The 13,553-nt window shown below is 43.9% G+C and overlaps 3 protein-coding genes across 3 annotated transcripts; 1 reads left to right on the top strand and 2 right to left on the bottom strand.

Annotated features, from left to right (window-relative positions):
• Positions 1-9,632: 9,632 nt before the first annotated feature.
• On the top strand, positions 9,633-10,779 carry LOC128301301 (dehydrogenase/reductase SDR family member 4). Its single transcript, XM_053037703.1, has 3 exons — positions 9,633-9,812; positions 9,883-10,420; positions 10,483-10,779. Exons 1-3 carry the CDS (start codon positions 9,643-9,645, stop codon positions 10,651-10,653), a joined length of 879 nt encoding a protein of 292 aa, XP_052893663.1. The 5' UTR covers positions 9,633-9,642; the 3' UTR covers positions 10,654-10,779.
• Positions 10,732-11,562, bottom strand: LOC128301302 (EKC/KEOPS complex subunit TP53RK). The gene has a single exon (XM_053037704.1). The coding sequence runs from the start codon at positions 11,537-11,539 to the stop codon at positions 10,820-10,822; it is 720 nt and encodes a 239-aa protein (XP_052893664.1). The 5' UTR covers positions 11,540-11,562; the 3' UTR covers positions 10,732-10,819.
• A 122-nt stretch (positions 11,563-11,684) lies between these two features.
• Positions 11,685-12,908, bottom strand: LOC128304025 (replication factor C subunit 2). The gene is made up of 3 exons (XM_053041147.1): positions 12,775-12,908; positions 12,589-12,700; positions 11,685-12,520 (listed from the first exon to the last, which is right to left on the bottom strand). The coding sequence occupies exons 1-3, from the start codon at positions 12,852-12,854 to the stop codon at positions 11,687-11,689; spliced, it is 1,026 nt and encodes a 341-aa protein (XP_052897107.1). The 5' UTR covers positions 12,855-12,908; the 3' UTR covers positions 11,685-11,686.
• Positions 12,909-13,553: the final 645 nt, after the last annotated feature.

The following is a 13,553-nucleotide window of genomic DNA, read 5'->3' on the forward strand; positions in this document are numbered from 1 at the left end:
CCCGAAAAAGGGACGACGGAGCGATTATGACAGCTACCCCATGCCCATGCTTCTAGAGCATTGGTGTGAAACCCTCGGACCGTTCCAGACCGGGTTCTAGCAACGCATGAGAGCAATGATAATGTTTTCAATTAATTTGATTAAATTCCAGCCGATTTTTAAGCTGACTTTCTCTCTCTCTCTCTCTGTCTTTCTCGGTGCCCTCGGCCCCCTATATCCTGGACTGTGGCCGCAGAACATAGAATCTACGGTTCCGGTGCCGGTGTTTTCGTGCAAACATCCCCGTTGCCATTTTATTGCACTTTCGTTGATTCGCATAAATAAGTCGTAAAACTGGGAATGAACAAGGACCTTAAGAAGTTTTGCCTTAAGCGGCAGGGAAAACGTTAGTTTTCCTCGTATCGTCATGTGATGTGGCACAGGTTATGGGCTCATAATTGTGTCCCATTTAATACGTTCCCGGTGCCATTTGTGCGTTCGTCTACCCTGTTAACAATTTATGATTGAATTGCGGAGTGTACTGAAGCACATTAGGAAATAGAATTCGGCAGCTACGGATGTTACGGCAAATAAAATGCAAATGATTGGTGAAAGGCTATAAATTTGGTGTGAGTTCTGTGATAGTTTGCAAAATTTGTGCAATCAGCATGTATTAAAACGAACTCTTTGTATGTTTTTAACAGGACAGCTTTCTTACAGCTCTCAAGCCTTACCCATGGTTCCCGCATGATTAATTAAATCCGTTTAGACGTTCAACAGCACAAGATGCATATTTTACGCCCAAACACTCCAAATACTCCCCCAGAGTAACCCCGACGACACCATATAAACGGTCACGTGCAGGTGATTTGCCACTCGATGACTTTGCCAACGGATCCGAACTCAATGAGTTAATCCACTCGGTGCCTTTGGATGCTTGGAACCGAGTAGGAAACGAATGGCTTTACGCAAAATGTGACATTTGTCGTGCTATTACTGCCGGACGGGATTTTCCCCCTTTCCATCTTTCGGTCATCATCCCTTACTGTACTCAGTTCCCTTCGAGCCATAAACACCTAAGCAAGCAAGAAGATAAATAAATATCACTTTCCACGCCATGCAAACAAATCCATACACGCCGTGGGGAAATATTGCAATGCATTACTGTAATAACATTATTGCAGCGAGCACTCGAGTGTGGTGGTTCAGTTTTGGAAATATAAGGAAATGTAAGCGAACAAGGAGGACTTATTCTCGCTGCCAGTCTTGTGTGCACTGGCAAAAGGCCAACCTAGGCAGCGGGAACAAACGCACGCTCGAATGGATGCCGGATGCGAACATCTTCCTAAAATCGGTTTCAGTAACGTCCTGCATTCTGGACGGCTTCCGGTGCCGAGCCGAGAAATATTACTAAGATCGATGACGGCACAGGCTTGGAATCGTTGATTTATGGTCGGTTGTGGTTCGCTGAATACGTCCAGACGAAGTTTTTTTTAGCTCGTTGAGTTCTTTACTGCACCGTGAAGGAGAAATGGCCATGTATAGAGGGAACCGTGAAGGTTTCAACTCTTTCCGAGGTATATTTACTTATCCTTCCTTCATGGTAACATCGATAAACCCCATGGTTTTTTCCAACTCGCATTAGGTTTTGTTATTGTTTACTTTTGCACATTTTAATTGCTATCTCTACAGCGAGTTATTTATTGTTAATCCCTTCCTTCCAGGACACAAACACAGTTTGATGACTTTTGCGGTGCCGTAAACACTTGATTAGATCTGTTTGAAAAATGGTTCCATTGCCTGGGAGACGGAACGGCTGGATTTTCAGCTCGCCAATGCGTTTTTATTTTTTTATTGGTGCCGAGTATACAATTCTGTCCTCATCATCATCGTACTGTTGTCACACGGTACACTTCCTGTGTGATGTCCACCGAAAGGAGATGCTGCGATAGTTTGGTGGTGACAATTAAATTTTCCCCCTTTTTACCACTTACTTATGGGATGGCATTCGGAACACCGGATATTCCGCGGGCCTAGAGCCCAGCGGCTTGAGGCGGATAGAGGAATAGAGCGTTAAGAGGGTGAAACAATCGTTAAGCCATCCCAGGCGGAATGGAAATCATAAAAAATCATTAAATTACGAGTTAATGATGCCTGCAAAATCGGGCTGCTCGTTTTAATTCGGCGACTATTCGTTCTGCGAGACCATTCGGCAGGGAGTGTCGTACAGTTTTTTCTTCTACAAATTCAGAAGTTTACTAAGCAACATCGTGGATTAACTGTGAGTCATGCAAAAGACGGAAAACAATTTCTTACTTTTTATTGCAATTCGGTGAGGAAGCTAGAAGCTTGGTGCTTGTGGACCGATCGCACCGTGTCGAGTCATCGTCCTCGCGCTGTCATCAGCGAGTCCGATTTGATGATCCGGAATAAAAAGATGGCGTGAAATTTTATCATTCATCATCGGCATCATCGATGAAATGAAGCACCGTTTCGTAGCAAATGACATAAATATGCATGAGCGCAACGCATCGCCTTTCCTGGGGTTAGAATGGCCGGAAATCGGAAATGATGCTCTGTTTACTGCCGAGAAATATAGTTATATATCGATGGTTTTATTTTGGATGCATAAATTAATACGCATTTTGTATGTTATACTGCGATAGTTCAGAAGAATCGCTGACTGCTAAAATATGTTTGATTACAGCACTGGAGAATCCTATTGAATCTTTACAAATGTGCTACATATCTGCATACATGCATGCATTCCAAGTCCCCGAAGGTATGCAATTGTTAATCAAGTATCACCGTGCTAGTATCTAAGTATCTAAAGTAATACCTTGCATACTTTCAGACGCATAAGTCAAAATTCCATTCCCGGCGTTACTCGCCAGTTTGAAGATCTGGTAAATTACGCAAAAGGATATTTCAAACTCCATCAACTAACCTAGCCTAACCTCATCATCCCAAAGTGCAGCGCTACAAATGATCATCGTATAAAGCAAACTTTAAACTCAATCTCCAAGCATAATAAATCTCCATTTGTACGATGACTCATCCCTTGTCCCATCCCAGGATCGTTGTTCCTTTTGCAGTTACGCATCAATTGCACCGTCAAGTGCCTGTTGTTCCCTTCTGGTTCGTTGGATTTTTTATTACGCACGAGGGTTGTAATTGCTCTCTATTGCTCGGTACTGGAGCAGCCAAATCTAGCCACCCTTTCGATCTTGGAAAAAATGACACGAACGATAGGAGGCAAACATCACTGTCACTAACCGCTTGAGCGATGGAAACCAGACAAGTGTCCAACGGATTTGCTTTGGACCCTTCAATTAATGCAGTTTGATGTTAAGTTTTGCTTAATTGTACAGCTTGCAATAGAAAATCGCTCTTATTTAAGAAAAATACTATGAGTTGTATAACAAAAGATCTACACTTCGAGCAATATCTCGACATCTTGCAGTGATAATCTTAATGGGATTTCCGGATACCATCTTGCAATCTGTACGTCACATTTGTATAAATTATGTTGTCACCCGTGTTATGTTTGTCGGTTGATTTACTTTGCTTGCTAACACCCTCGTGTGGGGAATATACTTGATTTTGCAAATCGAAACCTTTCTGCTACCATAACATTAGGCACATTGTTAGACACAGTTCCAGAACTCCAGCGAAACTCCCGCACGGAAGATCGCTGCCACGAAGATATGTACTTGGGAAAACCCTCTGAGACATGCCTGACTTACCCGAAGCCATGTGGTTATGGTGGCAATCGACGGTCTGGTGTGGGTACAGCGCTACGACCATCCCAGGATACAATTGATTTGTTTTTATTTATGGCATTATTTTGATTCGATTCGCCTACACGCTTCCGGCTCCTGTACCATGTTCCACCAGAAGTAACAATCGAATCAAGACTCATCCGAGGGAAGGGAGGCCGTTCAAGGGAGGAAATGGACATTGACTTCAAGAAAGGAAAAAAAAGCAACTACTATCGTGATCGAAAACTTTCCATCCACCCGGAAGTGACGAAAATCCGCCCGAACCATATCGAACCCGGGGTTGATTGTCATCGATGAAAACAAATCTCTACATTACGGCCCCTGCACTGGCTTTTCGCACGCGGGTTCTAGCGATGGGAGGGGGGGTTGTGTTGTGATGTTACGGTAATAAAAATTGATCGGTGATGGTGGGTGTCTTTCGACGCATCGGTTCCGGTGCCGGTTGCCAACGGTCACACTTCTTCCGGTGTGTGACGAATTGATGTACGCACAAATGCGTTGATGTACACGTGGGCTTAGTTGGTAAGAAAAATGATCGGATGCTGCATGTGCTTTGTCCGTACAATGTACAGCAAAAAGGTCACGTGAAAGACAGCATAGATAAAACTATCAGAAACTATTTTTATTGAACAATCAATATTCAGCAGGGCAGCGGGGAAATGTTTGTACATATTAATATCGATTGTTATAGACACACGCTCTCACGCTCGTGGAGGGAGTCAACTCACTTCGCCATTTGTCACGCTTTGCTAATGGTTGATACTCTATCACAAACAATCTTCGCTTTATGCAAGTCCGTAGCTAATTAGTCAATTGTTTGAACAATCAACAAGAACGCACAAATCTCAAAGGCGATATTTCTTCATGTTTAGAAAGAAATTTAAGTGAAACCAAGTTTAAAACATAGCAATTCCTTTTCTTACCAATAAATTTGGAAGGATTGCGGATAAAATCACCCACTCCCATTCGAGTGGGAGTGGGTCGTTATAAAACTACTGTAATAAATCACAGAATCTGAATACGGATACGGGCGAGGACACTACCATTACAGCTTATTTTATACATGCTTTAGTCATGCATGGGTACACAACGATCAAAAGTTATCATCGTCCATAAAAGGATACCCATTCCCGTTCCCTTCAGTCGTCCATTGCTATCAGATTCTTATGTCACTGCGCTTATCCTATAGCCTACGTTTTTAAGGAAACCAATTCCTTACCACGTTGCTACCAGCTCCACGTTGCTGGAGTTCCATTTGGATCCACCAACAATCAAATCCCAGATCGGCAATCCAACGTCCCCGTCCTGTTCGTCCCGGTCTGTACGCCAGAACGGAAACAAAAGGCGGAAAAGTTGCAAAAGATGTTACCCGGCTATTCTAGGGACCCCGATGTGCCTCCAAACGGTCCGTTCCGTTACACGCTGACTTCTGGTGCGATATAAAGAGTAGCAAAGTGAGGCAAAAAGTCACCAAACAAATGGACAAACCGATGGAATGGGGAATGCTCATGCCACCAGCAGAATATGGCCGAGAATAAAACTATTTGTACATAAAGCTGGCGCCAAGATGGCGGCAAAGTTTTCCACCGATGGCAATGCCCATTGGAAGCAATTCTTGCTCCCAGTTTGTGTTTCTACTTATGGAGGAGTAGGAAAAAAGTTGTATCCTTACAGGCACATTTGAACGTCTCGTTGTGCATTGTAGAGGTTCTTCTTGGGCTCTCTGTTCCGACGGTTCAACGAACGTAGCACGGATTGGACCATTCTAAGTTCCCCGCTAAAGTGCCTTAAGACAACTTCTTATTCTGTTTTACTTTTAACACAAACACATGCAATAGAATGATGCCTTTGTGAAGTAGAATTTAGCTTCTTAGTTGACTGGTGAAATAACAAAGCGGCCGTTAGTAGAAAAGTGGCTGAATCACAGCCCTTTTGTGTGTCTTTCATCTTTCGGCAAAACATAACGAGAAGATAGACACACTGTCAAACGCTATCCCATTGGAGCCCCCGCACAAATTGGATGGCATTCGTCTAACAAATGAATACATTGTGTTCTTAGGTGCATAAACTCTTAGTGCACTAATTTCTTCTGCCAGTAACCAAAAGCGAATTTTATTTTCTGAGCCGATTGCAACTGCAATGATGAAGGTCCATTATGTAGTGAGAATTGCGGCAGGATGCTAATGTTTTTCTGGAGAGACCTAATAAGAATAATAGACATTGTGCATAATTTGGATGTATTTCGCATCTCTTTTCAGTGAAGTTGTGTATGCTGGATTCTTTAGACTTATAAACTGATGCGTTAAAGCCGTTTTCAATACGCTGTAGAAGTTGTTATTTCGACTATTTCTACAGCTCACAGAGCAACACTTCATTCCATGTAAATCGCCTCATTGAAACCCTCATCGTTCTCATCCTTCGGCGATCATTAATCTTTCGAAACTCGAAACGGTCCGACTGCGTTCCTTGAGGAATATGCACCGATATGTCTTACTAGTGCTCTTACTGTTTCGAGCGCAAACATGGTTTCCAAAAGATCAAAATCAATCGACCAAACTCTGTGGACATGGAGGACGCTGGAACACTGGGCGGTTCGAGTTTCCGCCGAAATCAATTCACCCACACGCCGGGGAACCAACGTCACACGCCACGTGGGCACAATCTAGGCACTTTGTCCCCGGCATCCCAGGGCTCGGGATGTCAACGAGCGTAAACAGAACAATCGCATAAACATACTTCATGCCTCCGTGTCCTTTCGCGTTCCCGCGTGTGCGTTCCCGTGTACTTCCGACTTTTCGCCTTCCTGTACCCAGTAGTTCCTCTCATTTTGGGAACCTCTGTCATTTTTTCCCTTTTTCCTTGTGTACCTTTTCTTCTCGAATGTTGCTAAAATGTTTACTCATCGGTTTCACTTACCGGGACGCTGGGACGTTTCAGCAGTGGCGGCGTTGACCGGGGAAACGGGCGGACGTTGTTTCTCAGATTTGTTTTTCTTCCTGTGGCCGTTTATCATCTCGAAGTGGGGTTCTTGTCTGAACGGGAATGAAGCGTGCGTGCTTGGCTTTTTCCTTTTTTTTATTCGCAGTTTTTTCCCCCTACGACACGATTCACATCCTTCACGCCACAGCTTCAATCTAAACGTTACAAACTGGGGGAACACGGCCGATAGTTATCTGTAGCGTAAATGTATTTAGTTGTACGCCGTTTTGTGACCCTCGTCTCTGTTTTTGGCCGCATCAGCACGAGGCCTTAAAAATTGACGTTCAAAGTGTTGTGTTTTTCAACGGAATCGCAACAAGGAACTATATCATAAAAAATGTCACAAACACCGGAGATTTTATCTCCTTCATCAGGCGGAACCGAACTCACAACAGTCGGAACATTACAAACCACCAATAAATTAAGCCAGATGTAAATGGGTGTCTTTCCTTCATCTGATATGTCCATCTGACCGCTCGCATTGAGAAATGGGTACAGTTAAAAGTATCGCCAAATGTGTCCGTCGAGTGTTGTTTGACAGGAAGTCGACAGGTTTTAATCGCTCTAAGCCACGCTGTCATAAAACCATTATCAAATTGTTTAATAGCTCAACATCAAGTGGAAAGTGTTGGAAACTTTAAATTACATTCTTCCAATAGTCATACTTGCAAGAACCTTGCAGAACATGTTTGTGTGATGGGTGCTGCTGAAGGCATCAGAAGAGATAGAAGAACAAAATTCACCATTTTCACACAACTTGCTTCTCTGCAGTAATAGAGTATTCATCAAAACTTTAGCCAATCTTCCGATCGTTCGACCCTGCGAATAATAAAACAAACTTCTCCTATTAAACAACTTTAGTCCATTAGAATCCAGAATTCCATAAATCTCGAATCTGATACTCTCGCGGTGTCCAACTTTGTCCGATTAACCAGATCCAATAGATCAAATTGTCCTCCAAGTAAGCGATCGTTTCGAAAGCCACAGACAACCTCTCAAATTATCACCACAGCTCTGCTCCCTATGGGCCAATGGAATCCCAGCGGTTCGGATAGCAGTGCGCTCAGTATCACTACGATTAACAATTAATTTGGAACGACTTAAAACCAAATTACATTGGCGTTAACTGTTGTAAGAGGGTTGCAACAGTAGTCCAGCAAAAACCAGACGCTTCCATCGTTTCTTTGGTGTTGATTTCTGAACCCTCCGATACGGAAAAAACACCACCTAGGGAGCAATTACCGTGGGTCGAAATAATTATATACTTCTCCCGCTTTCCCAATCGAGGAACTGCCGCTCGATTTCAGGTTCTGTGCGTAATGTAACTCCAAAGTTCCCTTGTCGAAGGGGGTGAGTGAGAACGTGTCCATCCTGTAATAGACTAAATAAATTGACTTTATTGCCAGTCAGCGAGCATAGAGCGGTAGATATCTTTGCCGATGTCGACGGCGGGATTAAATTGTTTCGTTGGTAAGGATGCTCTTATCTTTCCCACCCGATCAGACGTCCTGAAACCCTAATGAAGTCGAATTGTACTGTCTCAAAATGGGAGCGTCTCGTGGTTTCATCGTAAGCGTAGGTCTATCCCGTCTTGAAGAACACTATCAAAGTTGCTCGTTTGGTGATCTCCATCCACTGATTATGCCACACAGAGCAATAAAGCAATTGCGCCCTTGGTGTGTTCCGGATGTCCATAGGACATTGCAGATTCTGGATTCTGATTTGCTACATCCCGCTGGCAGTTGAATTGTTTTTCTACAAAAAGATGAATAGCTTCATCGAAGATCCGTCCCGGGAAAACAGCGTTTCCTTCAGGAGATCGTGTGTTTTCCCATCCAATGCACTCGCTCTTGTATCTATTTTGCCATTTTGTGATTCACGTGTGATAGGCGGCACCCCTATGATGCGACAACGTGACGCAAGTTTGCCTAAAATATTATCCGATGCCGAGTATCTCACATCGTAATGCCTCAATGCTAGCAAACAACATGAGCGTTGATTGAGCGACACGAGACCAAACAAAGATGATATCCGTTCCGTTACTACACACAGGCATTATAATTATTAAGGCATATTTAGAGAATCGTTCGAAAACATTTCGTCTTCAATGAATGGGCGTGCGTTGGATTACAGCTAGCTCATGGTGATTATGATTCCCGCAAAAAAACACACTGATAAACAAATCCTTCACATATTCGTATACATGAAAAGAAAATGGCAATGGCAGGAGAAGAAACTACCAACATTTGCAGAGCAAAATGAGAAGTACAACTCCCAATAAATGACAGAAACATAATCTTAAAATATCTGCGTTTCCATGTGCTGCGATTGAACTGTTTTCTTTAACGTTATTTTTAGTGCTATTGAACGTCGTGTGGTCCACAGTGGCTCCATCTGTTTGTCGAAGTTAGAAGTAAGGGCACTTGACTGGCTTTCCACAATGGATCATTTGTTATTTGAAAAATTTTATAAACCAAACGATGTCTTATTTCTTACCAGAGAATATCTTATTTTTACGAGATATTTTCAATAATTTTCTTGAACGTATTTTTTAATATAAATAAAAAAGATTTACGATGTTTTATTCCCAGTCCAAACCATTGTGCATGGGTGTTTATTGACAAACAACTCACAACTCCACTTTGCCAAAGGCTTGAAAAATACGCTACAGTGTAACTTTGTGAAATCATATTCAGCTATTCGAAAACTAACCACAAGGTAGAGCGTTCAAAAGACGTGTTGAATAAAAAATCTGCTAACTTGTATTGTGCATATCATTCCACCACCATAATCATTCCACCACCAAATTAGAGCCTCAGGACAACACTGACAGCAACATTCTTATCATCCTACGTACCTTTTATTTTACTTGCTTATCACTCGCCAACCAGGTTCAAAGTGCATGCTGCTACGAGTGCCCAATTTGGAGAAAATGTTCCGAACGATAGCTGGAAGTGCTGCACTCACACAAACTATCCGTTTGACGATGGATCGCAATCTTTGCAGCAGTTCGGGAATTGCAGCTAAGCGGTTAACCGGAAAGGTGGCCGTCGTAACCGCCTCAACGGAAGGGTAATAACTAGAGTATTTTAAACTCGTGTGAATTTTTTTTCTTACCATTTAATTCTGTTTTCCTGTTCAGCATTGGTTATGCCATCGCAGAACGTCTCGGTCAGGAAGGTGCGAAAGTGGTAGTTAGTAGCCGTAAGCAACAAAACGTGGATCGAGCCGTGAACGAGCTTCGATCAGCTGGCGTAGAGGTGTCCGGAATCAAATGTCACGTCGCTAATGCAACTGATCGGAAAGCTCTGTTCGATCATGCAGCGCAAAAGTTTGGTGGCATCGACATTCTCGTATCGAATGCAGCCGTCAATCCGGAAGTTGGGGGTGTGCTGGAATGCAGCGAGTCCGCGTGGGATAAAATTTTCGAGGTCAATGTGAAGTGTTCGTATCTGTTGGCGAAGGAATCGTTACCGTTTCTTCGCGAGCGTAAGGGTGGCAGTATCGTATTTATTTCGTCCATTGCCGGCTTCCAACCGTTCCAACTTTTGGGTGCATATTCCGTCAGCAAAACGGCACTGTTCGGGTTAACGAAGGCAGCCAGCCAGGAACTGGCGGCAGAAAACATCCGAGTGAATTGCATTGCACCTGGGGTGGTGCAAACGAAATTTGCCGGAGCGGTAAGTACCTTACAGTAGGGCATTCCTAAATGAAATTCATGATTCCATTTGCTTCATTGTAGTTGCAAGAATCGGATGCCGCCAAAGAAGAAACACTGTCACGTATCCCAATGGGTCGTATCGCAGAACCGAAGGAAATTTCTGGTGTTTGCGCATTCCTTGTGTCGGATGATGCTAGTTACGTTACCGGTGAAACTGTTGTAGCATCCGGAGGCATGCCATCTCGGCTGTAATATCGTCAACTTACGTAAATTATCGTACGTCTTCCAAACGTTGGGTTTAAAGTTTGAACACGGTGGTGTCTTCAGGTGAAAGCTTTCCGGGCTTGTACTTTATTCATTTTACAAGCGCTATAATAAAACATGTTAATATGTGGAAAACTTGAACACTTGACTGGGTTTAGCCCACCATCGTTCGTTTGCGGCCGCGAGCCCGAACTTCTTCATACTTTGCAATCGTTTCCTGACAATGGTTTGTATTGTGCACACGGTAAGCTTCCAGTATTATCGCGAACAGACCCGGCAGTTGACTATGAGCGCTTAGAATGGCCCGCTCAAGCACGTACAGATCGACACCTTTGTTCTCGTTGTTATCACTAAAATGGGATAAACCAAAATCGATCGTTACCAATCGATACGGGAAGAGAGGATCTTCCGCATCTTTCTCCACTGGATCCAGCAGTAGGTTTGAGGTGGTCAGGTCACCGTGCACTAGATTGTTGCGATGCAGCACACCAACCACGTAGCCAATCTTTTCAGCCAGCTTCCGTAGCTGTGGTGACTCCATCGCATCAGGCGAAGAGGCTGTTAGTTCATCGATGAAATCCTTAGCCGTTCTGCTCTTATCGAGATATTCCATGTAGATTTTTCGTTCCTCTAGATCGGCACCGTAAAGAGCCGGTGTAAGTAGACCGGCTGTGGCACATCGTTGGAAGGCCTTTTGTTCTGCCTTAATGCGCTGTCGGGTGAGCTGGCGATCGAGCGCCGGATGGCGGTATTTCTTTTCGAAGCGTTCCTTCACCAAGCAACGTGTGCCTCTGTAGATGCCGATGTATAATTTTCCTTCGGCTCCCTGTTTTACAAACTGTACTTTAGCGCTATTTTCACTCGACTCTGCCATGTTTTGTTGATGTCTATACACCAGCTGATTCTAACCGACTGTCAATCTTCGAACGGAGTTTGACAGCTGCTTGGAATTTGCGAAAGTATGCAACGCTCGATTGTTTTCTTTTGTATCATTTATTTTAGCAACAAATTGCTTCCGATCCTACGAATGTTCATAGGAAGCTTCACACATACGAGCTAGCAACCCGGACATTTGCAACAGCGAGTTAAGTCCATCGACAATCTTCATATGCGTTTCGCCAATCTCCCTGATGAAGTACAGCTTCAGCTTCTCATTCATGTCCATACGCCGGCAGACGCGAAACACATTGCCAATAATGTCCTCCGCCGCATAGCCCAATCGCCACAGCTTGTTCATGATCTTGTAAGCCTTGTGGATGTCGCCCTTGATGCAATGCTGCAGCATATCCTGCACGAGCAGTGGATGCGGTTCATCGCACACCTTGAACACGTTCGCGCCGCTTATGTGCCCGAACCCATTCGCCGTTGACTGCAGATTGTTGAGCGCTTGCCGCATATCGCCCTGTGCAGTAAAAACGATTGCTTCCAGACCGTCCTCATCGTAGCTTAGAGTTTCCCGCTGACAGATTTCTACCACCTTGGCTAGAACCTGTGCATCCGAAAGCTTCGAGAACCGAAGCATGGCACAGCGGGATTGAATCGGTTCGATAATTTTTTCGCTCGTGTTACAAGCCAACGCGAACCGTGTAGTGTTGCTGTAGATCTCCATCGTTCGCCGGAGCGCCTGTTGGGCACCTTCCGTCATGCTGTCCGCTTCATCCAGAATAACGATCTTGTGCCGCCCACGGGGCAGCGTAACCTTCTGTTGGGCAAACATCTTAATCTTGCCCCGTACCACGTCGATACCACGCTCATTGGAGGCATTGAGCTCGAGAATGGCTTCACGAAAGTTGGCCCCGAGTAGAATGCGTGCTAGGCACAGGATAGTTGTCGTCTTTCCCACTCCCGGAGGACCCTAACAAAGGGAGATGGAAAGTTAGTACGGCACATCGAAGCGACGAAGAACATTACATCAATACGCACAGCTATTATAATATTTGGAGCATTGCCCTGTGTAGCGAATATTCCCAACCGAGCGACCGTTTCCTCATTGCCAACAATTTCCTCAAAACGCTGCGGTCGGTATTTTTCAATCCTGTGAACAAAACATACTTTCAATACCTCGCAAAGGGAAATACGATAGATACGATAGCGACAAGCTTTACTTACCACGGAAGGTTTTTCTTTTTACCCTCAGCCTCCTTTGAAGCTCCGGTTGTGGATGATGTGGAAGCCACCTCTTCCGGCATGATCAGTTTAGATTATTAAGAGAAAATCGGTAGAAAATATTGAATCGATCTGCTGTGTGACTCGCAAGTAAACAATTTATTGTTTTGGCGCACTTTTCCTCACGGCCAAGATACACACAAGTATCCGACAAATTGGAATGTCGATTCCAAATATCCTTTTTGAAATCGTACTGTGGGAGCTCAACAAATTGTATTTTAAAGTTATTTCTACTGTTTGTACACTTTTTTATAACAATTACTATTAGTTACTCGATATTACAACTGTAACAAGATTTAAAAGAATATATGATTGAAAGCTTTCACGCACCTACGGACCTTGGCAAAGTGCGCAAAGAAATGTCAACAGGGTTTGGAGCTCCCAAAAACCAGGTCATACAATGAAGTCGTTTTTTGACATTACGGTTGCACGAACCTCATCTACATATTGTAAGATCGTTTCTGGGAACCGTTGATGTTTCTTCTATAATCTAATAACGATTTTCGTACCTATTATCCTACCAATTTCAGGCATGAAACATGTGAAACATTGATCCGACACAGGATCCTGAAGTCAACCACACATACCGACCAGCATCAATATGGCGTCTGCGAAATGACACCCTTCCATCGCCTGGTGGCCTTGAAGTATTCTGCACCAGCATAGGTAGACTTTGACATATCGGTCTCGCTCAAATGTTTAGATAATTTTCACTCGCTTTT

This window comes from Anopheles moucheti, chromosome 3, assembly GCF_943734755.1.
Source record: "Anopheles moucheti chromosome 3, idAnoMoucSN_F20_07, whole genome shotgun sequence".
NCBI lineage: Eukaryota > Metazoa > Arthropoda > Insecta > Diptera > Culicidae > Anopheles > Anopheles moucheti.